Source organism: Rhineura floridana, chromosome 8 (genome assembly GCF_030035675.1).
Source record: "Rhineura floridana isolate rRhiFlo1 chromosome 8, rRhiFlo1.hap2, whole genome shotgun sequence".
Lineage (NCBI taxonomy): Eukaryota > Metazoa > Chordata > Lepidosauria > Squamata > Rhineuridae > Rhineura > Rhineura floridana.
In genome coordinates, this window is record NC_084487.1 from 22,865,675 (window position 1) to 22,890,504 (window position 24,830).

The 24,830-nt window shown below is 41.7% G+C and overlaps 1 protein-coding gene across 1 annotated transcript in view; it reads right to left on the reverse strand.

The window, feature by feature from the left end:
• Positions 1-145: 145 nt before the first annotated feature.
• The window catches only part of LOC133390270 (aldo-keto reductase family 1 member B1-like), a 30,348-nt gene continuing 5,663 nt past the window's right edge, over positions 146-24,830 (reverse strand). The window contains exons 2-10 of the mRNA XM_061638542.1: positions 24,419-24,586; positions 21,785-21,901; positions 19,064-19,141; positions 18,488-18,610; positions 16,224-16,330; positions 11,973-12,054; positions 9,575-9,658; positions 3,184-3,266; positions 146-188 (exon numbers count right to left, since the gene is read on the reverse strand). Coding sequence (XP_061494526.1) covers positions 146-188; positions 3,184-3,266; positions 9,575-9,658; positions 11,973-12,054; positions 16,224-16,330; positions 18,488-18,610; positions 19,064-19,141; positions 21,785-21,901; positions 24,419-24,586 — 885 coding nt within the window. The remainder of the gene's footprint in view (positions 189-3,183; positions 3,267-9,574; positions 9,659-11,972; positions 12,055-16,223; positions 16,331-18,487; positions 18,611-19,063; positions 19,142-21,784; positions 21,902-24,418; positions 24,587-24,830) is intronic.

A 24,830-nucleotide genomic window follows, 5' to 3' on the forward strand; every position in this document is an offset into this window, starting at 1 on the left:
ACATTTCTTTCTCTGTTTGCTATTGCACATTGGTTTAAGATTATTGGAAGTATTTGTGCTGCGCCAGAGATAACTGAGACTGACTAAAGGTGCCGGTAGTGCAATGAAAGATTACTCTGTTAGCTTCAAGGGTCAAACATCACTTTCAGTAATCTTCTTTGAAAGGGTAGTCTTTATGCAGCTTGCACCTGCAGGGAAAGAAACGTAGGGTTACTGCTGTCATTATTGGTCAAGGCAAGGAATAAACTCCTAGATGTTGAGATATTTGTACTCTACAGTTCAGACCAAAGGTAGCTAGCCTTTCTGCCCCCAGACATTGCTGGACTACCCTCCATTCCTACGCAATGGCCATGCTGGCTGGCCATTGTGGGGAACTGTAGTCCACCATCTGGAGGACCACAGGTTAGCCATCCCTGGTTTAAACAAATATGATGTTGGCAGGATATGGTGAGACGAGCGTGAAGCATTAAACTCTATGTTTAACCTCCACCTGGCTTTGTTTCTTACATTTTTAGCAAGTAAAAATATTTAGTGATGGCCTGTGTCCATGCAGGATGCATGTATCTTGCAAAATCTGGCAAAAATTAGTTTTCCAAAACTGACCTAATCATTGTACATTGGATTTGTTTCTGACTCTGAGAGTGATCCCAACCACTCTGTGGCTGTTCAGGTACATATGATGTATGTAAGCTACACCGTAAGATGGAACAATAACTGGTTTTATTTCTTGGCTTCTTTTATGCAGTTCCCAATCTCGCATCCATCTAGACTAGAACATTGTCAGAGCTAACTTTTCTAAAGACACACTTCTGCCTTTTGGCCACTAGGTGGCAACCACCAAAACATATTGTTATAGGATTTGGGGATTGGGATGGATGATGTCTTTGAGTCCCCTTTCCAGCCTCTGATTTGGAAATATATACAGGTGAAATTATAGCTGAGAAACCTGCTCCATTGGTCAAACAAGTTCTTTTCATAAGATAATAGTTATAGCCAAATTCTTTGTTTGCTTGATGGCCCAATCTGCATACCTAAAAAGAACTCTTGTTGCTATGGGAACTCACTTGGCTGGAGGTCCCTCCTCTTCCTGGAGCAAAGAAATGGCCTGTGTCTGAGGTCACTGAATCTCAGGTGAAGCTGGTAAGACAGAGTGAAGCTTGCAATGGCTTGGGGGATTCCTCTAGAAACCTGATAGGGAACCAAGATCTGTGGGAGTGTTAATGCTGTGAGCCACTCCATCTTACCCTCAGGTTGTATATCTGTGTAAATAAACCATATATCTTAAAGACACTGCAGCCTCAGCTGATCTTTCCAAGGAAACCAAATTGTATCTATTCTACAGTTTACATCTGAAAGGGGAAATAGGAAAGGCTTTACCTCCTTTTCTAACGCATATCCTGAAAGCTTCTAAAGTTTTTTTTTTTTAAATTTTTTAAACTTACCAGAGTGAAATATGTATATAAATAAATCTGTAAAAGTTCCCCTCATGAAAGGCCTACTATTATGCTGTATACACACCAGCAATTTAAAGCACATTTCTCCCCACCACCACCAAAGAATCCTGGGAACTGTGGTTTATTAAGAGTGCTGGGAATTATAGCTCTGTGAGAGGTAAAGTATTTTCCCATGATTCTTAGGGAGGAGGAATGTGCTTTAAATGAATGGTGTATATGCAGCCTTAGTCACAGTGGGACAGCTCTGTTAGGTAGCAGATTTTAGGTGTTATGAAAGGGCAGTAAACTTGCCCATTTTGAAATGTCTCTAAATTACTACAGTAGCTATTATAGCTGGGGAAGGATGACAAAAATGCCTTGGGCTGCCTCTACCCTTAATCCCATCAAAATCACACGTCACATGAAAAGCTTCCATGAAGGAACTCCTACTACCCACATGAAATCTGAAGGACAGTCACGTGAAAAGCAAAATCCTATGGATATTTACTCAGAAGTCTATCTCACTTTGTTCATTGGGGCTAGTGTGCACTGGATTGCTGGCTTCGTGTTTGTTACTAATCACTTTTGATACTGCAAGGCTTTCTTACCTCCTTTGATTTTAAGGCACGTTATGCAACACGGCTGTCTGCCACACAGAGTTTGTTGTACATTCCCTCCCATTGCTTCCTGTCACCATCTGGTACAAGAGCTTGCCCTATGCACAGCTCATAACTTGAAGCTGTGCTTTCACTGTAGTGGGCTGAAGCCTGTGGAATTCCCTCCCAATTGAGATTAGACAGTCACCTTCTTTGTTGAATTTCAGGCGCATGCCTAAGACTTTCTTGTTCCAGCAGACACTTTAAGATAACATTTGGTTTTATGATGTTATTGTTTATTTCATGTATGGCTTGTTCTTACATACACCGCTTAGAAATGCAAATGATTACGTGGTATATAAATGTTTTAAATAAAGATTTCATTATTTTTCTCCATGTCACCACAAACCTTTTCTTTTGAATATCTGTGGCTTAAGAAGCTGCCCCCAAGCATGTCTATAAATCTACTGTGCACAAATGCTACTCATGTGGTAACAGGTGTCATGCGGGGCAATTTTTAAATGGCCTTAAACTGACTCTGAGCTTAAACTATTGGGAGAGAGTGTCAGCAGTGTTCTGGCAGCAATAAAAAATGTGAACCTGCTTAATTTTGGACCAGAAGTGGCAAGTAGTGATAGTAAAACACTATTTCTGCTTTAGGTAGAAACCACTATAGCTTATGAGCGCATTCCTTCTGAGTTTTGGAAGCTTTCTGGTTGTTACCATAAACATTATGTGGTGGAGTTCTATTGCTTATCCTTTGGACTAGGGGTAGCCAATATGATGCTATCTGGTTAGAGAAACTGTCCCCACCTTACCTTTAAAGAACATGACTTTCCCTAAAAAATCATGGGAAGTGTCATTTGTTAAGGGTGCTGGGGATTTGTAGCTCTGTGAGGGGAAAACCACAGCTTCCAGGATTCTTTGGGGGAAGTCATGTGCTTTAAATGTGCGTTGAATGTACTTTAAATGCAGTTTGGATCTGCCCATTGTTGGACCCAACTCCCATAAGCCCCAGGCAGAATGGCCAATCAGGAATGATGGGAGCTGGAGTCCAGCAACACCTAGAGGATACCATGTAGGACATATGCTAGATTATTTTGGTTTTAAGATGACTGGATTTTGTATTCCACACCTATACAGGTGACACTCACGCGTTTAGTGCACAAATCCTGTGTCTCTTCTTTAAGCTGAGTAGAGTTTTCATGTCCTTTGGGTTCAATTCAAAGTCAAATACCTGAAAAGGGAGATTTTGTCCACCATGATATAACAACTGCAAGTACATCCCAGCTCCAGCTGTCAGTTAGGTATTTGGGCTGCAAACCTATGCACTCTTGCCTTGAACTCAGTAGGGCTTGCTTCTAAGTAGACATGCATAGGATTGTACTGTTAATTTATTAACCAAATGAGCTTTAATTAATTATTGAATCTGTAGGATTGTTGTGTATTTGTATATGCCTTATTTGGAGGGAAGCACAAATGCAATGATGGAGAAGAACACAATCCCATTTGGCAGGCTGGGAGGAACCCACCAAACAAATCCCATGCATAATCTTCCTCCTCCTGGGATGGGGAGGTGTATGCCTGTCTCCATCTCTGCAGGGAGAGAATGTATGTGGGGGAGTGTGCACGCATGTCCACATATGTGTAGGCTGCTCAGAAGTGTAAGAAGAAGAGTTTTCCAGAAAGACAGTGCAGAAATGTACATAAAGGGGTTAAACAGTGTGCAGGACTGCCAAGGTCAGCTCACAGCAGATGCGGCTGGCGAAGGGCAGTGTAAACTATATAATCTTGATAGCTGAAGCACAGAGTGTGGGGGTGTTACTAGGAGTAAGGAGAAGCCAGGATTGTCTTAAATGTCTGTAACTGCTAGTCAGTAAAAGACTCTTAAACCTATCACGGACTTTGTCTATCTGTCTTGGGCATACGCTTGGGCTGGATGCAACCGGGTACAACCGGTCTCAGTGCATACGCTGGAATCACCGCTACAACAGGGGTTATGGGCCCAGCCTACGGCACAAATTAATGCCCAATCGAACCCAGGATACAGTCCAGAGTGAAGCAGAGTAAAGAAGCAAGAAAGCCAGAAGCTTGGGAGAAGCGGTATCATGGCTGAGTGCTTGATCGAGAGAGGCGGGGAGGAGAAGTGTGCTGTGGAGATGGCAGTTTCACTTTTGGCTGGTATGCCTCTGGAAAGGCTCACTGAAAGTAATTATTCAAGCTGGAGACTTAGAATGCAGACTTTCCTAACAAAAGAAGATTTATGGCAAGTAATTGAAGACGACCCACCAGGTGCTCCGCAGCAAGCGTGGATTTGCATGGATGAAAAGGCAAGAGCATTTATTATATTGGCTTTAGATGACTCTCAATTGTTACACGTGAAAGAACGGCCAACAGCAAAACTCATGTGGACAGCTTTGAATGAAGTTCATGTGAGACAGACAGACAGTAGCAGGATTTTCTTAGCGCGTAAACTTTATCAAATTAAACTGGCTGAGGACAAGACAATGTCTGAGCATTTATTGGAATTACAGAGACTGTTTGCAGAGCTGCAGGAGCGGAACGTAGAGCATACACAGTTACAAACAGTTGATATCATCCTATCAACATTGGACTCAACTTGGGATCCATTAGTCAGTTCCTTAGAAGCTATGCAAGACGCAGGCTTGACTACGGATTACATCTCAGGCAAGCTTCTTCAGGAATGGGAAAGAAGGAGAGATGCCGGAGAACGAGAGAAAACAGAGAGAAGAGACAGCAAGAAGACTTCACACTTCAAAGAAACAGAAGCAAGACCGTTTGGACTTAAAGCTTGTTATTATTGTGGTTCGAAAACACATTTACAGAGAGACTGTGATGCAAAGCGTAGAGGACAAGGCTGGAAGCCGAAAAGTGTGCAGCTGGTGAGTATTGGAACTTGTAAATCAAATAGCTGTGAAAACAAAGACAGTGATAAATGGGCAATTGATTCGGGAGCAACCCATAGCCTAATAAAGGACATAAATATGTTCAGAACATCACTTCCCGTGAAAGAGGTTGTTATACTGGCGGATGGAACGAAAAGGGAGGTGTTGGGCAAAGGTACTGTGAAGCTCAGTGTATTAAATACAATTATGACAGATGTATTGTATGTACCGGGTTTGGAATGTAATATACTGTCTGTAAAGAAGCTAAATGCAATGGGATATACTGTAACATTCAAACAAGGGATGTGTGAGATACAGAAAGGAGACAAAATCTGTATGAAAGGGTTTCTGAGAGATTCACTGTTCTACATTCAGTTCAAACACGCAGGTTGTGCTGCTATGAGTGCTAACAGAAAGCCTCATGACAACTGCGTTCATTTATGGCACAGAAAACTGGGACATGCTACTTTTGGGACAATAATGAAAACTCCCAGTAATAGTGTGGATGTGACACTGAAGGAGTGTGACAAGTATATTGATTGTGAAGTGTGTAAACAAACAAAAGCCACAGTAGTTCCCATAAGCAAGGAAGCAGAATGTAACACAAACGCTCCATACCAGTTGATTCATGTCGATTTAGCAGGACCGTTTCAGAGTTCACAAGGAGGTGCCAAGTATTTTATGGTGATTGTGGATGAATTTACTAGGTATTGCACCATATATCTGCTTAAGAATAAAGATGAAGCAGAAGGGAAACTGATGCAGTTTGTGACAAAGGTGGAAGTGCAACATGCTGTCACTATACAAAGAATACGCTCTGATCAAGGGGGAGAGTTTACTGGAAAGTCCCTAGAGCAATATTTAACGAAGAAGGGAATAGAACAGAATTTCACTGCACCATTTTCACCATTTCAGAATGGGATTGCAGAGAGGAAAAATAGGTCACTTCAGGATGCAACAAGAGCCAGGTTGAGAGATTCTGAATTGTCAAATGCGTTTTGGGGAGAGTGCATGTTGTATGCTACCTACATTCAGAATAGGCTATTCCACAGAGCACTGAACATGACACCATATGAGAAGCTCACAGGGAAGAAACCGAGACTTAGGCACATTGCACGGTTTGGGACCAGGTGCTGGGTGCACATACCCAAAGGGAAAAGACATGGAAAACTAGCTCAAAGAGCACAAAGAGGGAATGTGATTGGATTTCAGAACGCATACTACAGAGTGTGGATACCAAGTCAGAGAAAGGTTGTACTAAGTAGAAGCATTGAGGTACATGAGCAGGATTGGGATCAAAATACATATGTTGAGCTAAACAATGCACACAATGCAACCACAGAACATGAGGTAGAGCAGGAGGTAAAACAAGAAGAAGAACAAACTGTGACTGAAGTGAATAGGGAAAACACAGAGGAAGCTGTGACATTGAGACGCTCTGAAAGAGCAAACCTGGGGAAACCACCGGAGAGGTTTCAAATCAGCACAATCAGAAATAAAGGAACAAATAAATACACAAAAATGTATGATGAGGAAACGTATCTGGATTGTGTAAAATCATAGCGTCTGTAATGATTGTAAAACAATGTAAAAACATGTATTGTTGTTGAAACTGTATGTCTTTATGGAAAAGGTGGGAACTGTAGGCTGCTCAGAAGTGTAAGAAGAGTTTTCCAGAAAGACAGTGCAGAAATGTACATAAAGGGGTTAAACAGTGTGCAGGACTGCCAAGGTCAGCTCACAGCAGATGCGGCTGGCGAAGGGCAGTGTAAGCTATATAATCTTGATAGCTGAAGCACAGAGTGTGGGGGTGTTACTAGGAGTAAGGAGAAGCCAGGATTGCCTTAAATGTCTGTAACTGCTGGTCAGTAAAAGACTCTTAAACCTATCACGGACTTTGTCTATCTGTCTTGGGCATACGCTTGGGCTGGATGCAACCGGGTACAACCGGTCTCAGTGCATACGCTGGAATCACCGCTACAACAATATGTACCCACCCCCACTGTATGAGGCCGTTGGAGTGAAAAGGCATGCCCACCCAGGCATTTAAATTTAAATTTTGTAAATTTTTAAATTATTTTAAATTTAATATTCTAAACTTAATATGATCTTAATTTATAAATCTCAATGGCAATTTTATTAATGTTTTATAATTGTACTATATATATATATATATATTTTCCACACTTGCTCATATTTTAATTGTGATTTTATTTGTTGTACACCGCCCTGAGAGCTTTTTGCTATAGGGCGGTCTAGAAATGTAATTAAATAAATAAATAATTAAATTAAATAAAACAATAGGGTGGCATCCAATGCTTGTTCTGCTCAGAGTTAGATTCATTGAAGTTATTAGTCATTACTAACTTAGGTTCATTATTTTCAATGGGTCTGCTCTGAGCAGAACTTGAATACAACCCATAGTTTTGAAGGAAACCCCCTACTTTTGTCGAGAGGCACCATGTTAGAAGAGGGATTCCTTCTTACATGTGAGTGCAGAGGGGAATACCTCTTCTAAGAGACCTAGTTTCTCTTTATTGCCATTTTCCAGTTATTAAATCACCTACTCACTTTACCTAAGGATAGGGGCAGATTTGGTAACAGATGGATTTTATATTTTCAGATATGTGGGAATCAGCTATTGTATGTTCCTTCCTCCCAGCAGCTCTGGGTGCAACCTGAAACCTGCACAAAACCTCTCAGAAACTCATTTGAATGTCTGCTACCTCCTCCCACATTCCATCTTGAGGCTGTGTATATAAACAGCATAGAACAGTGCTAGTCAATGTGGTGCCCACCAGATGTTTTGGATGATAACTCTCATGAGCCCCAGCCAACATGGCCAAGTGCCAGGGAAGATGTAGTCCATGCCATCCCTGGTATAAAATAATGGGTGGTATTCAATGTTACTCCTACTCAGAGTAAACCCATTGAAGTTAGTAGACATTACTAACTTAGATTTATTAATTTCAGTAGGTCTCCTCTGAGTAGGACTTAGACAACATTCACAGCATACATTTATTCCACTTTAAAGAGTTATGGCTTCCTCCAAAGAATCCTGGGAAATGTAGTTTGTGAAGGGTGCTGAGAGTTGTTGCAATGGCAATGGCCTGCCTTCAAGTTGATCCTCACTTATGGCGACGCTATGAGAGTTGTTAGGAGACCCCTATTTCCTTCATAAAACTACAATTCCCAGAGTTCTCTGGTAAGAGGGACTTACTGTTAAACCACTCTGAGAACTGTAGTTCTGTGAGGGGAATTGGAATCTCCTAACAACTCTTAGTACCCTTCATAAACTATACTTCCCAGGATTCATTGAGGGAAGCTATGACTGCTTGATTCTACAACAAAGGCTTTTACCATATATGGAGTGAGAAATGCCAGATGTCCAAGCTGAGTTTAGAAAAGGAAGAGGCACCAAATATCATATTGCAAACATACATTGGATAATGGAATGGACCAAGAAATTTCAGAAGAAAATGTGTTTTATAGATTACAGTAAAGCCTTTGATTGTGTAGATCATGAAAAACTATGGAATGCTTTAAAAGAAAGGAGGGTGCCACCGCATCTGATTGTCCTGATGCACAACTTATACTCTGGACAAGAGGCTCCTGTAAGGACAGAATATGGAGAAACCGATTTGTTTAATCTATATGCAGAACATATCATATGGAAAGAAGGATTGGACCAAGATGGAGGTGTGAAAACTGGTGGGAGAAATATCAAAAATTTAAGATATGCAGACGATGATACCATACCACTAGCAGAAACCAGTAATGATCTGAAATGGATGCTGATGAAAGTTAAAGAGGAAAGCACAAAAGCAGGACTACAGCTGAACGTCAAAAAGACTAAAGGAATAACAGAAGAGTTATGTAACTTTAAAGTTGACAAAGCGGACATTGAACTTGTCAAGGATTATCAGTACCTTAACCAAAGTGGAGGCAATAGTCAAGAAATCAGAAGAAGGCTAGGAGAGGGGAGGGCAGCTATGAGAGAACTAGAAAAGGTCCTCAAATGCAAAGATGTATCACTGAACACTAAAGTCAGGATCATTCAGACCATGGTATTCCCAATCTCTATGTATGGATGTGAAAGTTGGACAGTGAAAACAGTGGATAAGAGAAAAATCAACTCATTTGAAATGTGGTGTTGGAAGAGAGCTTTGCTCATACCATGGACTGTGAAAAAGACAAATAATTGGGTGTTAGAACAAATTAAACCAGAATTATCACTAAAAGCTAAAATGATGAAACTGAGGTTATCATACTTTGGACACATAATGAGAAGACATGATTCACTAGAAAAGATAATAATGCTGGGGGAAACAGAAGGGAGTATAAAAAGAGGAAAGCCAAACAAGAAATTGATTGATTCCATAAAGGAAGTCCCAGACCTGAACTCACAAGATCTGAACAGGGTGGTTCATGACAGATGCTATTGGAGGTCACTGATTCATAGGGTCCCCATAAGTCGTCATCGACTTGATGGCACGTAACAGCAACATTTGAAGTGAAATAATAGTGGGATAAATGTGTGGCGTGGATGTGACTGAGCTGAATACAACCCAATCTTCCCATCTACATAAATGAAAATTTCTACATGAAAAGACAAAGGGTGTCTTATTGGCAACCTTACCTCAAAATTCTCTTTAATGCGATGTGGAGTCACCGACTTGGGGATTACACCCACGTTTCTTTGGATCTGGAGACGGATCAAAACCTGTGGGAAACAACATAGTTTATTGTTAAATGATAGGGTGAAAAACTATCCCTTCACATTCCTTTACATACCCTCTATGAATATGTCTAATCCTCTTTAAGAGATATTCACCGCCTCTTGTGGCAGCGAATTCTATAGTTTAGTTTAATTATGCGCTGTGTGAAGAAGTGCTTTCTTTCATCTGTCCTGAATCTTCCCACATCCAGCTTCATTGGATGTCCCTGAGTTCTAGTGTTATGAGGGAGAAAAGCTTTTCTCTATTCCCTTTCTCCATGCCATGCATAATTTTATACACCTCTATTGTGTTTCTTCTCACCTTTTTCCTAAATTAAAAAAGGCCCAAAATTGTAACCTTACCTCATAGGGAGCTGCTCCAGCCCCTTGATCATTTTGGTTGCCCTTTTCTGAACCTGTTCCTGCTTTACAATAATCCTTTTTTGAGTGTGGTCACACCACAGATTTGCATAACACCACTATAGTAACAGCAAAGTCAACAAAGCTATTCACGAGGGACAGGAAGGCCTCTTTTAGAAAATGGAAGTCTTGCTCAAATGAGGAGAACGAAAAGAACAAACTTTTCCAAAAGAAATGCAAGCAGACAATAATGGATACAAGAAGAAGAAGAATTTGAGGAGCATATTGCTAAAAACATTAAGACCAACAACAAAAAAATATTTAAATACATTAGAAGCTGAATACCAGCTAGGGAGATGGTTGGACCTTTGGACAACAAGGGAGTCAAAGGTGTGCCAAAGGAGGAAAAGGAAACCGCAGAGAAGTTAAATGAATTCTTTGCATCTGTCTTTGCATCTGTCTTCACAGCAGAAGATGTAAGGCAGATCCTGGTGCCTGAGCTAACTTTCTCAGATAAAGCGTCTGAGGAACTGAGGCAAATAGTGGTGAGATGAGATTAAGTTCCTTAATGACAGATTAAAAGCTGACAAATCACTGTGTCCAGTTGGCATCCACCCAAGCAGGAATGGGAAAGAAATTCGATTCAGTTCTCATTTAAAGCCAAATTTATCATGTTCACACTTTCTGAAATAATGCAAGATCCAAAACACAGCCATCCTTCAAAATTCAGTTATTCAGATTTTGCAATGCAGTTCGCCAACCAAACAATGTTTTACAAAAATGCATTTATTAGAGGAAAGTGTGCATAAAAATCAATATATTTGTGAAAATAACATAATACAATGCTTTAGGAGAAACTGCTTGCCAAAATGTTTACATTAGTCAAAACCTGATAAAAATGTGGTTATTAAGAGAAATTAACACTAAAATGCTGATGAATTTTCATAAGTATAAAAAGGCAAATTGCTGCAAAAATGTTGAGAACCAAATTTAAAAACTGGAAAAATGAGAAATTGAGAGAACCAAAAATGACAGATCCTTCCATCCCTATACCCAAGACAGTATTAGCTGGTGGAGCTTGCTGGGTACCAAGAGTGGGAGGGGTGGGTACAGCATCAGAGCATCAGATGGGGTCCACTGCTGCTCCACCCAAGCTCCCCTTTCCCTCTTTTTAATCAGCAGGAACGTGAACCATTGGGAAGCCAGCTGAGCAATGCTGTTGGCCAGTGGCTGCTACTGACCCAAGAGTTCTTAAAGAACTCAAATGTGAAATTGCTGATCTTCTAAGAAAACTATGTAACTTATCTCCAAGATCAACTTCCATACTTCAGGACTGGAAAGTGGCCAAGGCAACACCAGCTTTTTAAAGGGAATATGGGAAATTACAGTTTAATGTCTGTCCTGGTAAACTGGTGGAAAGCATTATTAAAGAGAGAATGACCAAGCATATAGAAGAACAACACTTGCTGAAAGAAAACCAGCATGGCTTCTGCAAGGGTAAGTCCTGTGCCCCTAACCTTTTAGAGTTCTTTAAGAGTGTCAACCAGTATATAAGTAGAAGAGATCCAGTCAATTGTGTACTTAGGCTTTCAAAAAGCTTTTGACAAAGTTCCCCACCAAAGACTCCTGAGTAAGCTTAATAGTCATGGGATAAGAGGAGGGATCCTCTTATGGATCAGTAGCTGTCAAGGAACAGGAAACAGAGTGTGGCAGTGACAATGTCTAGAAGTTCTGTGATTTGGAAGGCAGGTCTGGTAAGTAGAGTAGGTAGAGGTAGACACCAACTCACTCCCATATGATGTGTATCTTCTGACCTGGAACATGGTTTCTTTCTTAAAATACTGTACCAGATGACCCATAGTTGTATGATGTGAACCATACTGTCATGTAAAGACCTTACAATCTTGGCACAAAGTGTCATTAAATAAAGAGGAACAAAAGATACACCAAGATGTCATACCTGAGCTGATGTTTTATTGTGTTTGGCTGCAATTTCTTTGACAATGGGGTCATCCAAGAGAGAGAAACCCTCAGACTGGGACCTACAAAAGTAGAAAACTGATTTTAATATTTAAATGTCTGATCTTAGCATGCACTACTAAAATACATCTCGATTTATTATAATTTATTAATTAGAATGGCTGTATGAAATTCAAGGACTTTGGGCTTCTTCAGACCTTATTATGGGATATTATTTTCATACACATTCACCAGTAACTAGCGTGACCAATGCAGCAGATAAGATGCAAAGGAGCATTTGGACCAAGTTGAAATAACAAGAAAAGGGACGTCAACTAAGTGTTAGCAAGAGCTCCATGATGGTACAAGCTGTCTGACAGTGGAACAGACTGCCTCAAATAGGGATGGACTCTGTTAGAGTTTTTAAAGCAGGCACTGGATGGGTTACTTCAGTGGCAGATGGTTGGACTAAATGACCTTTGAGCTCCCTTTGAGTGTTGACTCTGCAGCAACAACCCCACTCTACAGATCTCCCAAATGTGCCTTCATGATCACCAAAACTGCTATTAGGGGAGGTTTAGTAGCCCCCACACACATGTGGAAAGAAATGTGTGGGCGCTAGCTCTTTGACAACATATGCAGTGGTCCTGCCCTCTGTGTATTTAGCCAGCATGTACATACAGTATGTAGGACTTCTCTGTGTGACAAGGAACCCTCACCCAATCAGGGTCCTCCTTCACATAGAAGAGCTCCAAGTATGTACATCAGTACACATGTAGAGCCCCTTCACACACTGGCTGAACATGAAGGCAACCGGGTGTGTGGCTGCTGTGCATGACAGCAGAGGACGGCATAGCTAGTCAGGTCATGTGACTCCTTCACATGTTTTTACAAATCCCTATAGAGAAGGCTCAAACGACATATGATTGTGGGAGACTTACTTAAATATGGGTCTATGCTAATGTGTATGAACTGTGGAGCATCTGGGGGTTTTTTGATTAAAAAAAGTCATGTAGATCAGCGATTCCCAACCTGGGGGCTCTGACTCCCAGGGGGGCCATGAAGTAATCCAGGGGGGCTGCAAACAGTAAAATTATTATTATTGTTATTATTATTATTATTATTATTATTATTATTATTAAAAAGTCTTCATTCCCCGGATGCTGTCTGCTCCCCAATGCCGCTGCAGACTACACCTCCCCCTTGCTCCGAATGAGAGAGGAGGACTTTGCCTGAAGTGGCAGAGCATTTTTCAGACGTGCTGAGGGCAGGCGTCTGCCTATAAAACATGTGGTGGACACCAAAGGAAGCTGAGGGTGGAGCTACCAGGAAGAAGAGGGGATTACTATCACAGACTCCTGCCTCCTTGTACTCCTGTCTCCTTGCTGCTGACAATGCCTTGGCTCAGAAGAAGAGGAGAGGGCTTTTTGTGAAGCAAAAGAAGCAAGGCTGCAAGGAAAGGCTGCTTTCCTCATTCCTTCCTGGCAGCCAGCCTGCCTGCCTTTCTTGACTCCTGCTTCACTGCCATCTCCTTTTAAAAATGATTCTTACTTGCGAGGCCACTGTGATGTTCCTGTATTAATGCATATATGGTAAGTGCTGTTTGTATAGAAGATATGTGGTAAGTGGAATGAAAGAGGAGGGGGGAGTAAATGAGCAGTAGAATGCTGGATGATTGGCTGAGTGTTTGGATGGCTGAGAGTATAAATGGAAGGATGACAGTTGAATCTGGGTGGACGTGAGTGGGTTGTTTGAGAGGTCTTTGGTGGACGTTAGTGGGTTGTTTTGGTGGAGTTTGGAGGTGGGTGTGAGTTGGTGTATGTCAGCAGAGTGTGGAGAAAGAGGGAGGTGGAGTTCGGATTAGTAATAAGTCAAATATCACAGTAATAGATGAAACCATAAGCTTGTAGATCATTATCAAAGTTATCTTGTTATTAATGTTATTTAATAAATACTATTTTGGTTTACCGAAGGCCTGATCCTTGGCTGGGGTTTCACAGACCAGAAGGGAGGGTAAGGTAATAACCAAGGCTGAAGGGAAACAGTAACAAATGGTGGCAGCGGTGAAGAGGAGAAGATAACATTATAAGTATCCAGAGCAACCTCGAGTTATGAGTTATCTGCATTGATACAAGGGGGTTGGGAACAGCATAGGCACGCAGTCACGAATGTAACTGGATAGAGAGACTCAGGCAAGGTCTCTGGGAACATTGGTTGTAGAACGTGACTGGTGGTGCTGCCTAGCAGGGGGATCTATTGAGATCCGTGCTAGAGCGGAGAGAGAAACCATAAAAAAGGACAGTCCGGACTGGTGGAGTCCCAGGTGGTGCCTAGTGAAAGGCAGTAGCCACGAGCAGGTAGGAACCTGAGAGGGAGAGCCAGGGAAGGGCGTCACAGCCAGCCAGATCTCACCTTTGGCCCAGATGGAGCAAAGGACCAGTGAGGACGCTCAGGATTTGTTCACCCCCCCATCTCTGAGGCTAAATGTTTTTGCCAGTATCCCCCCTTTCTTCCACCTACACTCCACCCCCCATCTCTATCCAAGATGCTGCGGCAGTTCAGGGCGCCCCCCCCTCCCATGTGCCTAAATGCATGCACGCTTGCAGATACTTGTAGGAGAGGCAGGTGTGTTGGTGTGTGTGCATGCACTGATTTGTCTTCTGCTCCACTCTCATTCCCAACTGCATGCTAACCAAGTCATCAGTTCTGATGATCATCCCAAGGTCTAAAAGCACTAACCTCCCTCCTCAATCTATCCACCCTTTTGTCTTCACAATGCAGCATCCTCACCATGACCACATTGCTGCTTCTTGATTTTTTTTTAAAAAAAGCTCAGCAGGAAAATGGAATCGATACCAACAATGGAAGAATGGCTATTGAAATTAATGGACTTAGTTGAGATGGACAAATTGACATGTCTTATTAGAGAAAAAACGACAGATACATTTCTTAAGGAATGGAAGCCTCTTTTGGACTTTTTGTTGAAAGAAAAAAATGAAATGATGATAATGGGATTTGACGATTAATTAAGATAGACTTTGGAAAAAAGTGAATTTCGTATGTTCTAGGAGACAGGTTTGATATATATTATATACTTATAGCTGATCTGTAACAAATCGGAAGTCAAGTTTTTCTTTTTATTTTATTTTTTTCTGTTGTATTGTTTTTGTTGTATTTGTATTTGTTTTTATAAAAATTTGAATAATAATAAAATTATTATATATAAAAAAAGCTCAGCAGGTTGACTGAGGCTGGGGTCCACATACTGCAGCTGAAATGTATTTAATTATATAATTATTGCATTTATATCCCACCTTTTCTTCAAGTTGCTCAAGGTGGTGCACATGGTTCCCCCCCTTTCCATTTTATCCTTACACCAACCCCGTGAGATAGGTCAGACTGAGAGATTGTGTCTGGCCCAAGATCACCCAATGGGCTTCATGGCTGGGTGGGGATTTGAACCTGGATCTTAGTCCGACACTGTAACCCATTAGTGTTGGGAGATAGGACTGTACATCTTCAGACTGTGGGGGGGAGGGATATACCAACTTGATTGGACCTTTGCATTAAGAAAAGAAAGCAACCCCTCCCTGTCTGCAGGGAGCTTTTAATGGAAAGGGATCTTTGGAGATGTGATTTTGCCATGCACCATGTTTCAATTAACAGAGGCTAAAATTACAATTAGCATGGGGGGAGTCACAAAAGTTTTTGAGCTTACAAAAGGGGTCCCGTACTCATAAAGATTGGCAAGCACTAATGTAGATGAAGGGCTCTGAACCCTCCCTGTATCCACCAAACACCCCCTCAAATAGCATTCCCCCCCATCCTCCAAGTGATTTTATTTCTTCTGAGTTCACTTCATACCTTGACTAAGGAGAACAGTGCTTTCAGGAGATAACTGGCAGGGCATTAAGCCATAACAAGGAAATTTTTTAGCACTGCTCAAACATACCCATTCGCTTCTCTTTTTTTGACATTTAGTGCTCCACCAACCCATCCAATATATATGTGATTAGGGCAGTAGACCCAGGTTTAAACAGAGGGGTCTGCCACCATCATGCCTAGTATGAGTCCAAGATATAATTATCAATCAAAATATTGCTATCCTGCCTTTCATTCAAGGGCCCCTTAAGGTGACTATTACGTCATCAGGATAAAAATAATTATAACAACCAATTACAGAATAAAATAAATGAAGGAAACACTCCAAGAACTAGGTTTATGAAGAAAGCAGACTTCAGAGCATCCTTACCATGGCCAGCTGGGAGCTCCGAGAGGACAATATGCAGTGACGGAAATCCCTTTGGACTGGCAGAAATTCATTAGTTCTTCTTGAGGTAGGTATGGGTGACTCTCAATCTAAAACACAAACACTAAGGCCTTGTTCACAGTAATATAAGCAAGACCGGCCCAAAAGATTTTGATGCCTGAGGTGAAGGACAAGATGGTGCCCCCTGCCTTCCATATACAGAAACCAATGGACCGGGTGTGCTACTTTTCCTGGGTCATGTATTGCCAGTGATTTGCAGCTGTCCAGCGGTATATTAAATTGGAATGTTTGGGACTAAGATTGAACATTGAAGAAGGCTGCCAGTGGGATTCTACTGTACGCTGTGTTTCTTGCTGCTGATTAATCTTCATTACTGTGGTCTGGATTGTAGATACTGTGGCTGTGTACACATTAGGGATGGAAAGATCTGCCAATTTCGGTTCGATCAGTTTCTCATTTTTCCAATCTTAAATCCAGTTCTCCACATTTCTGGAGCAATTTGCTTTTTTAAAAAATCCTCATGAAAATTCACCAGCATTTTATTGCACATTTCTCATAATAAACCCATTTTTGTAGGCAGTTTTGACTAATGTACACAGTTTTGCAAGCAATTTCTTCTCATATAATGCATTTTGGTACGTTATTTTCACTCATATATTCATTTTTATACACAGTTTCCCATAATATATGCTTTATTGTAAACATTGGTTGGTTGGTGAAATGCATTGCAAAGCTTGAATAAGTGTGAATTTTGAAGGATGGCTGTGTTTCAGTTCTCATATTATTTCGGAAAGTGCGAATGTGATACATTTGGCTTGAAATGTAAACCAAATTGAATTTTTCACCCATCCCTAGTACACACCATAAATTCAAAGCACATTTTCCCAAAAAGAATCCTGGGAGCTGTAGTTTAAGGGTGCTGGGAACTCTAGCTCTCTGAGGGGTAAACTGCCGTTCCCAGGATTCTTGGAGAGGGGCATGTGCTTTAAATGTACTTTAAATGATGTGTACACAGCATCCTCTTACACAAACAAAGGTCTTTGGCTGAGTACACACCACACATTTAAAGAACTTTCGGGTAAACTACAGTTCACAAGATTATTTTGGGGGGGGATGTGTTTTCAATGTATGGTGTGTTCAGAAACAGCCAGAATTTATCCTGGTAGTATAACAATCGAAGAAAAAATCACACTTCTTATTTTTTAAAACAATACACCTGTTCTCTTCACATTTTTGGCCATGTTCATAGGAAACATTGTTTAACAAAATTTATATACCACTTGATTGTAACAGAACCTCTATCACTTAAAAAAGTTAAAAACTTGGAAAATGTTTTTAAAAATGTGTTTTTAAATTTGTGTATTTGTTTTTAATGTTTTTAATGGTTGTAAACCGCCTAGAGAGCTTCGGCTATGGGGCAGTATACAAATGCAAAAAATAAATTAATTAATTAAAATCGACAACAAACAGTGTATCAGTGTCAGTGGCACATATGGGGGAAGGTGATCACTCAAATAAACTGGTCCCAAGCTGTTAAGGGCTTTATAATATCTGTTTATTGGATCCTTGTTGCACTTTAACTTATGGACTGTTTTTAATGAGAAAAGCTTGGAGGTAACATAGGAACAGACTTGGCATCAGCACCTGTCACCCTTGGCAACTGCTGGGACCCAAACATCCTGGCAGGGCCCATTAGCACAGACTGCTGCCCTGGGAGCCCCACAGCGGGCAGCTGGAAACTGCCATTTAATTTTTTTCTCAGTGCCCCAAAGGCATGCTACAACAGCTGCTCTAGGCAATGTGGAAAATTTAAAATGACAACCAACCTTCACTCTCACTTTCTCTGTACCATTTATGTTTCCCACAGTGTCCTGGAGTGACACTTGGTTGAGTGTTCTGGGACACATTGTGGAAATGTAAAATGGCAGCTTATAGCCGAACATCTCTGCTGCCAGATAAGCCCGTGACTGGGGAGGAACATTGAAGGAGGGGCACATGGAGTCTGCTTTGCCAAAGACCTCTCAAACCTGAAGATTACCCCATAAGCAGGAGTCCTGCACATATTGTACTTATCATCTTATGTAAACCACTTTGAGATTATGGATAATTAAGCAGTACATAGATCCAGTTAAAATAAATGAAAATAAAGAAATATTGATCACCTGATCTCGAAAATGCCATGAGAGGATCCAGACACTCACAAAGATAGGATGTCTGACCAACAGCAATAGGTGTAAGCAATTTACCTGGTTATTCACTGGTTTGTATTTTAATCCTGGTTTATTCAAAAGTTTCTCTATCTGCTCACAATTAAAGTTAGAGATTCCAATGGATTTCACCAGACCTGCATCCACTAGTTTCTCCATAGCCTACGGGGACAAGAAATACAATCAACCAATAAAAGGCAAACATATAAGACGGAATGTGATAGAAAGATAAACAAACTAGGGTCACTACAATTCATCTCCTGCTCTGCAAAATAATGGACTCGAGTGTGAAATAGTAATCAGGCACAATCTCCCAGGAACATATCCTGGATACAACTCATTGACAGAAATTGAGTTAATTTATGAAAACAACTCCATACTTGCTCAAATTCCTACCACTGCAGTGGAGCATCATGTAAGGCAGGGATGATAATCTGTGGACTTCCAGATGTTGTTGAACCACAACTCTCAACATCCCTGACCTGTGGCCATGATGAAAGCTCACAGAAGCAATAGCCTATGGGAAGCATATAGTTTTGCACTCTTAATTACAGATGCGGAACTAAGTACAGGCATTAAAGAGAGCCTTCCCCACTCACTCCGCCCACCACTCACCTCCCATGTATCCAGGAAATCTGTATCACTGGGCAGTACCATCCCATTATCATCTTCAGGAAAAAACTTATCTCCAGCCTGCCAGGAGCAAAAAGAGCTTTATTATTCATCTTTTGCACCAACCATTCCCAAAACATTTTGTTTAGTTAACATTAAAAATGTCTCCCATTTTATCCTGACACTTTAAAGCAGGGATGGGGAAAATCTGTGGACCTCCAGAGGTTGTTGGACTCCAACTCCCATCAGCCCTTGCCAGCATGGCCACACGTCAGGGATGATGGGAACTGTAGTTCAACAATGTCTGGAGGATCATAGATTCCCCAGCTCGGCTTCAAAGTGAGAACGTCACAACTGTGCAACATTGCTAGCATTCTAGCCAGGAGACTCTAGTCCGTCCTCTTTGCAGAACAGAGCAGGCGTGGCCAATATGGTATCCTAATCCTCTAGATCAGCCTTTCCCAAGCAGTGTGCCTCCAGATATTGTTGGACCACAACTCCCATCTTCCTGACCATTGGCAATGCTGGCTAAGGCTGATGGGATTTGTGGTCCAACAACATCTGGAGGCACACTGGTTGGGAAAGGCTGCTCTAGATGATGCAAAACTAGAACTCTAATCATCCCTGACTGCTGGCTATTCTGGCTGAAGCTGATGGGAGTTGTACTCTTGGATTATTTTGGCTACCCTCATTTAATATGTATGTGAAGGACACCTATCATAATTAGGCCCAAACACTACCTTCCTCAATGTCTCTCCCTGTCCATTTTATTATCCTTTTATTCCAGGTAGCATATGGTGCCATGGATCTGCCATGTCATGATGCTTCCCGGCATCAACTTCCAGTTCAAGATGGCATCACTTCCAGGTTTTGCAGCAGCCAATCATAGCCTGCACACAGAGCTTGGAAGTAACTAGTTACAAGTAATGAATTACTTGTAATTCATTACTTTTTTGAGTAACGAGTGGGTAATTCCTTTACATTTGATTGTAATAGAACTAGGAGTAATTTTACTACTTTTGTGGAATAATTGTAAAGTTTCCAAAATTACTTTTGGGCATTACTTGGGGGGGAGCAGGGGAAGTCTTCTGCTCCTCTGATTTGTGGATGAAAATCATGTACCTCAAACTGGGCTTCTGTGCAGTGTCGCTCTTTCCTCATGCTCTGTGGATGGGTAGGAGGTGACGAGGGAGGAGGTGGAGAGTGAGACGGGGTGGAGTGAAGAAAACAATTATTTTAAAAAATGGATAGTGGTGTGGAAGAGTGGAGTGGAGGGGAAAAGGATCCGGAGGTCAAGAACATGGATAAGGGAGGAGAAGGAGGCATCAGCAGAATGGAGATAAAGAACTGTGGAGGTGAAAGATGACAACGTGTGTGTGTGTGTGTGTGTGTGTGTGTGTGTTTGCACTTGACACACAAAGTGGCCTCCACCACCCTGTCTGGCTACTGTGCTGCATTTGCAGTATTTTAACTTTTTTGCATCTCAGGGGAAAATGTTTGTGAAAGAGATTATGCTGGCTGGCTGAGTGGGGGGGTTGCATTTGGTTTGACGTGCAAAGATCTGAGTAGTGGCCTCAGCCTCCCTCCCCACCACCCTTACCAGCGGAGAGACCACCATTGCTATCTTATGAATAAAAATAATTATTCTACTACCTCTGTATGTGTTTGTTTATTTTTAATGTTGTTTTAGGCTACTTAAATGTGCAGCAGCCAAGGCCAGCACCTTGTAGGCGTTTTTTTTAAGTAACTGAAATGTAATTGTAGTGATTACTTTGGAGGAAAAGTAAAGTAATCAGTTACTTTCAGAGCAGTTGCAATTGTAACGGTAATCACTACTTTTTTGGGTCATGTAACTGTAACTGTAATTTATTACTTTTTAAAAGTAATCTTCCAAGCTCTGCCTGCACATCCATGTTGGACAGACAAGCAGGTTCTCCTTGGGATTCATGTCATCTAGCTCTGCAGCTGACTCCTCCATCACATAATACATCTTCACAAGGTTTACAACATCATACACTGCTTAATTGGGTCCTTGAAGACCTAAAACAATGGCTTTAAGAACCATTTACAGGCTCTCACCTTAAGAGACCAAAGAATTTGATTCCATAAAACATCTAATATACCTTTTCTGACAAAAGGCATGAAGAATAACCATTAGGAGCAGATCAGTAATGATTTCAAAAGCAATATGAATTAGAAAATTAGAAAATATGTACTAATTTTGTGTTGCCTAATGAACCTTGATTATGGGGTTCAGGCTCCAGACATGTGCTGGTGAGGTAACATATTCTGTTAACGGGGTTATGTGTTGTTCCCTGACAGGACTCTTAATATAGATCTGCAGCAGGTTTCCTTCTCAGCCAGGTGTGGCCAACCTCCCTCCCAATGTTAGTGAATTACAACTTCCATCAGCCCCAGCAAACATGCCAATGGCCAGGGATGATGGTAGTTGCAGTTCAGCAACATCTGGAGGGCCAAAGTTTCCTCACACCTGTCCTAGGCCAAGGGAAGAACAGAAGGGGGTTGTACCTAAGGGGACAGTGCTCAGTTAATTCACATTGCCTTGCTATAATCTGAGTCTACCTATTGATAGAAGTCTTGACCTATTTTCAGATTTTCCCAAAGTGGATAAATATTTGGCGGTCTTCTGATGATAGGGATAGAGCTCACATAAAAACCATTCCAGGGTTCAGAATGAAAATGGCATGAGGCAAATCATAGTACCTTGAATCCCATGGGCCAGTGCATTAGGTATAGGTCTAGATAATCCAGCTGGAGAGATGCAAGAGTTCTTTGGCATGCTCTTTTCACCATGGATTTCTCATGAAATGTACACCACAGCTGCAAAATAACCAACACGTTTCCCAAATAAGCGCCCCAGAAGGGGTCTTAAGGTCATTCAATAGCATCTTCTTTCTGCAGAATTCTTCACTTACTTGATAACTGACACAAGCCATTCTTTAGAAATTTATTCAAGAAAATGTCTAGCAGCAGGGCACGCCCAAGACATGAGGCAAAGGAGAAGGTGGGATCCTCATTCCCATTCCATGAACAAAAGTAGTTAAGATGGGCAGTTTAAAAGGGCAACTAAAATGACCAAGAGGATGGAGGAACTCTCCTGTGAGGAAAGGTTAATGTTTGGGGGTTTTTAGTTTACAGAAAAAGTATGAGGTGACAGGATAGAAGTGTATAAAATTATGCATGCCATGGTGAAAGTGGATAAAGAAAAGTTTTTCTCCCTCTCTCATAACTCAGGGACACTCAATGCAGTTGAATGTTGGAGGATTCAGGACAGCCAAAAGAAAGCACTTCTTCACACCGCGCATAGCTAAAACAATGGAATTTGCCTCCACAAGAAGAAGCAGTGATGGCCACCAATCCGAGCATCTCTACATTATTGCTAGTAATTAGATTTATTAATCCTGAAGGTCTCTGAGCGACTTAAAACAAAAACAAATATATCACACTATAAAAACAAAACCATAAAAACAATAACAACATTGCCATGCAGCCACAGGAAGCTTTGGCAGCATATTTAAAACAGACAACATCATCTCAGTCTATCAAATACCTGGGGGAAAAGGTACGTCTTTACCTGGCACCAAAAAGATGTCAATGAATGCGCCAGGCGGACCACACTGGGGAGTGTATTCCACAGATGGAAAGCAACAACTGAAAAGACCCTCAGGATTAGAAAAATTCATGGAGAATACGGCTATCAATGGCTATTAGCCACAATGTCTATGTTCTACCTCAACCTGTCAAGAGATAGCATGCCTTTGATATGCCAGTTACTAGGAATCACAAGCAGAGAGAGCGCAGTTGCACTCAGGTCCTGCTTGCAGGCTTCCCATTGGGTTGGCCACTGTGAAAACAGGATACTGGCCTAGATGGGTCATTGGTCTGATCCAGCAGGGCTTTTCTTATGTTCTTGCTTCAGTATTGGCAATGGACAACATCCTCCACTGCACCTAAGGGCAGCATACAGCTTAGGGGGTACACAGCCCACAAGTCTGTCCTTCAACACCTTACTCTTGCTTCTGGCCCCACAACATCTTCCACCTGAGGCAGCTGCCTCACTCTGTCCAGTGGTAGGGCTGGCCCTGCTAGCTGTCACCTTTATGAGAGGAACTTTTTATACAGGCCATCAGAGAGTCACATGCTCAACTCTGATGGACACATGGAGGCCTTTTCATTCTCTACAAACAGAGACGGCCCATCTTCACACACAAAAGAATTGGCACAGAGATCTGCTTTCTCCACTGGAACAAACAGAGCAGGGGTTTCCAAACTGCGGTCCCTGAGCTTCATTCAGATGGTCCACAACATATCCGCAATGAATAGGCATATTAATTCTTAACTGTATTTTTATTGCTTCTCTTATTTCTTATATTCTATTACACTTTGCATTCCATACAATTCAAATTGCAATACAAAAAATTCAGTACATAAGAAATAAAAGAAGCAATAAAAACACTATAATTCAGTATCTAGCACAGAGCACTCCCATTGCTACAACAGGTAGAAAATAATTTCAGTGGTCCACCAAGTCCATCAGCAATTTACAAGTGATCTGTGGGGGAAAATGTTTGGAAACCACTGAAGTAGAGCATTCCTTGCAGATAGAGGAACTCCGTACATGCACTGGAGAATGTATTCTAAGTATAGAATGTATAGCAGGGATGGGGAACCTCAGGCCTGGGTGCCATATGTGGCCCGTCAGTCCTTTCTGCCTGGCCCTTGGAACTCTCCCCAGGCCACACCCATCACTGGCCCTTGCTTCATACAGTGGGTGTTTTTGCCTGGCTGGAATAAGTCCTTGAACTCAATGCCCCTCATTTGTCTGGAATGGATGGAGAATAGAGGAGGGCATATAAGGGTAAAGACACACTCACTGTTCTGCCGGTTCCAGTGTGTCTGCACTTCTCTCTTCTGAAAATGCGGGCACATAGCACTAGTCAACCCCCCCCTTTTACTGTAAAATCTGATGGGCTCAGTTTGAGTGCATTTTTAAAAAAAATCAGCTTCAAAGAGTTTTCACAACTGATTGACAGATCAACCTGATCCCCCTCCAGATGCGGCCAATGGAAATGCTTTGCTGTGGGCAACAAATGTGTTCACAGCTTAAGTGAATGTTCTGTACAAAAGTAAAAATTATATAAGTTGCTCTGACCGCTTATACCTCCGACCTCACCAGCTTACAGGCCTGTGGCCCCTGGAAGGCTGCCCAGAAGGGAATGTGGCCCTTGAGCTGAAAAAGTTTCCCCAGTCCTCATGTATAGGTTGTCATTTCCACCCCCACCCACCAGGCAATAAAATGTGGGTTTCCTCAGGAATGTTTTTTTGACATGGCTGTACCTTACTGACAACAAACAGTTCCTCTCGTGCCACAGCCTGTTCCTGCATTTTCTCCTGGATTGCGTCTCCAATCTCCTCTTCATTCTCGTATACATGGGCACAGTCAAAGTGCCGGTACCCAACATCAATGGCAAGCTTTACTGCATCTCTCACTTTCCCTAAAGGAGACTGAGAAGAAAAGGAAGTCTGTGTAAGGATTTAAAAGTATATTTTCAATTTTTTGTGAAGAATCATCACTGCTCCAGGAAGCTGTTTCTGGACCATGTACAACATGCTCTCTGATGCACACACAGAAGCCTTTTTGTTCACTACCAGTGGAGACAACCTGTCTTCACACTAGAGATGGGGGCGAATATCCGCTAAATCAGACCTGATACCGCATTCCAACTGAATTCGCCAGTTCGCTATCCTT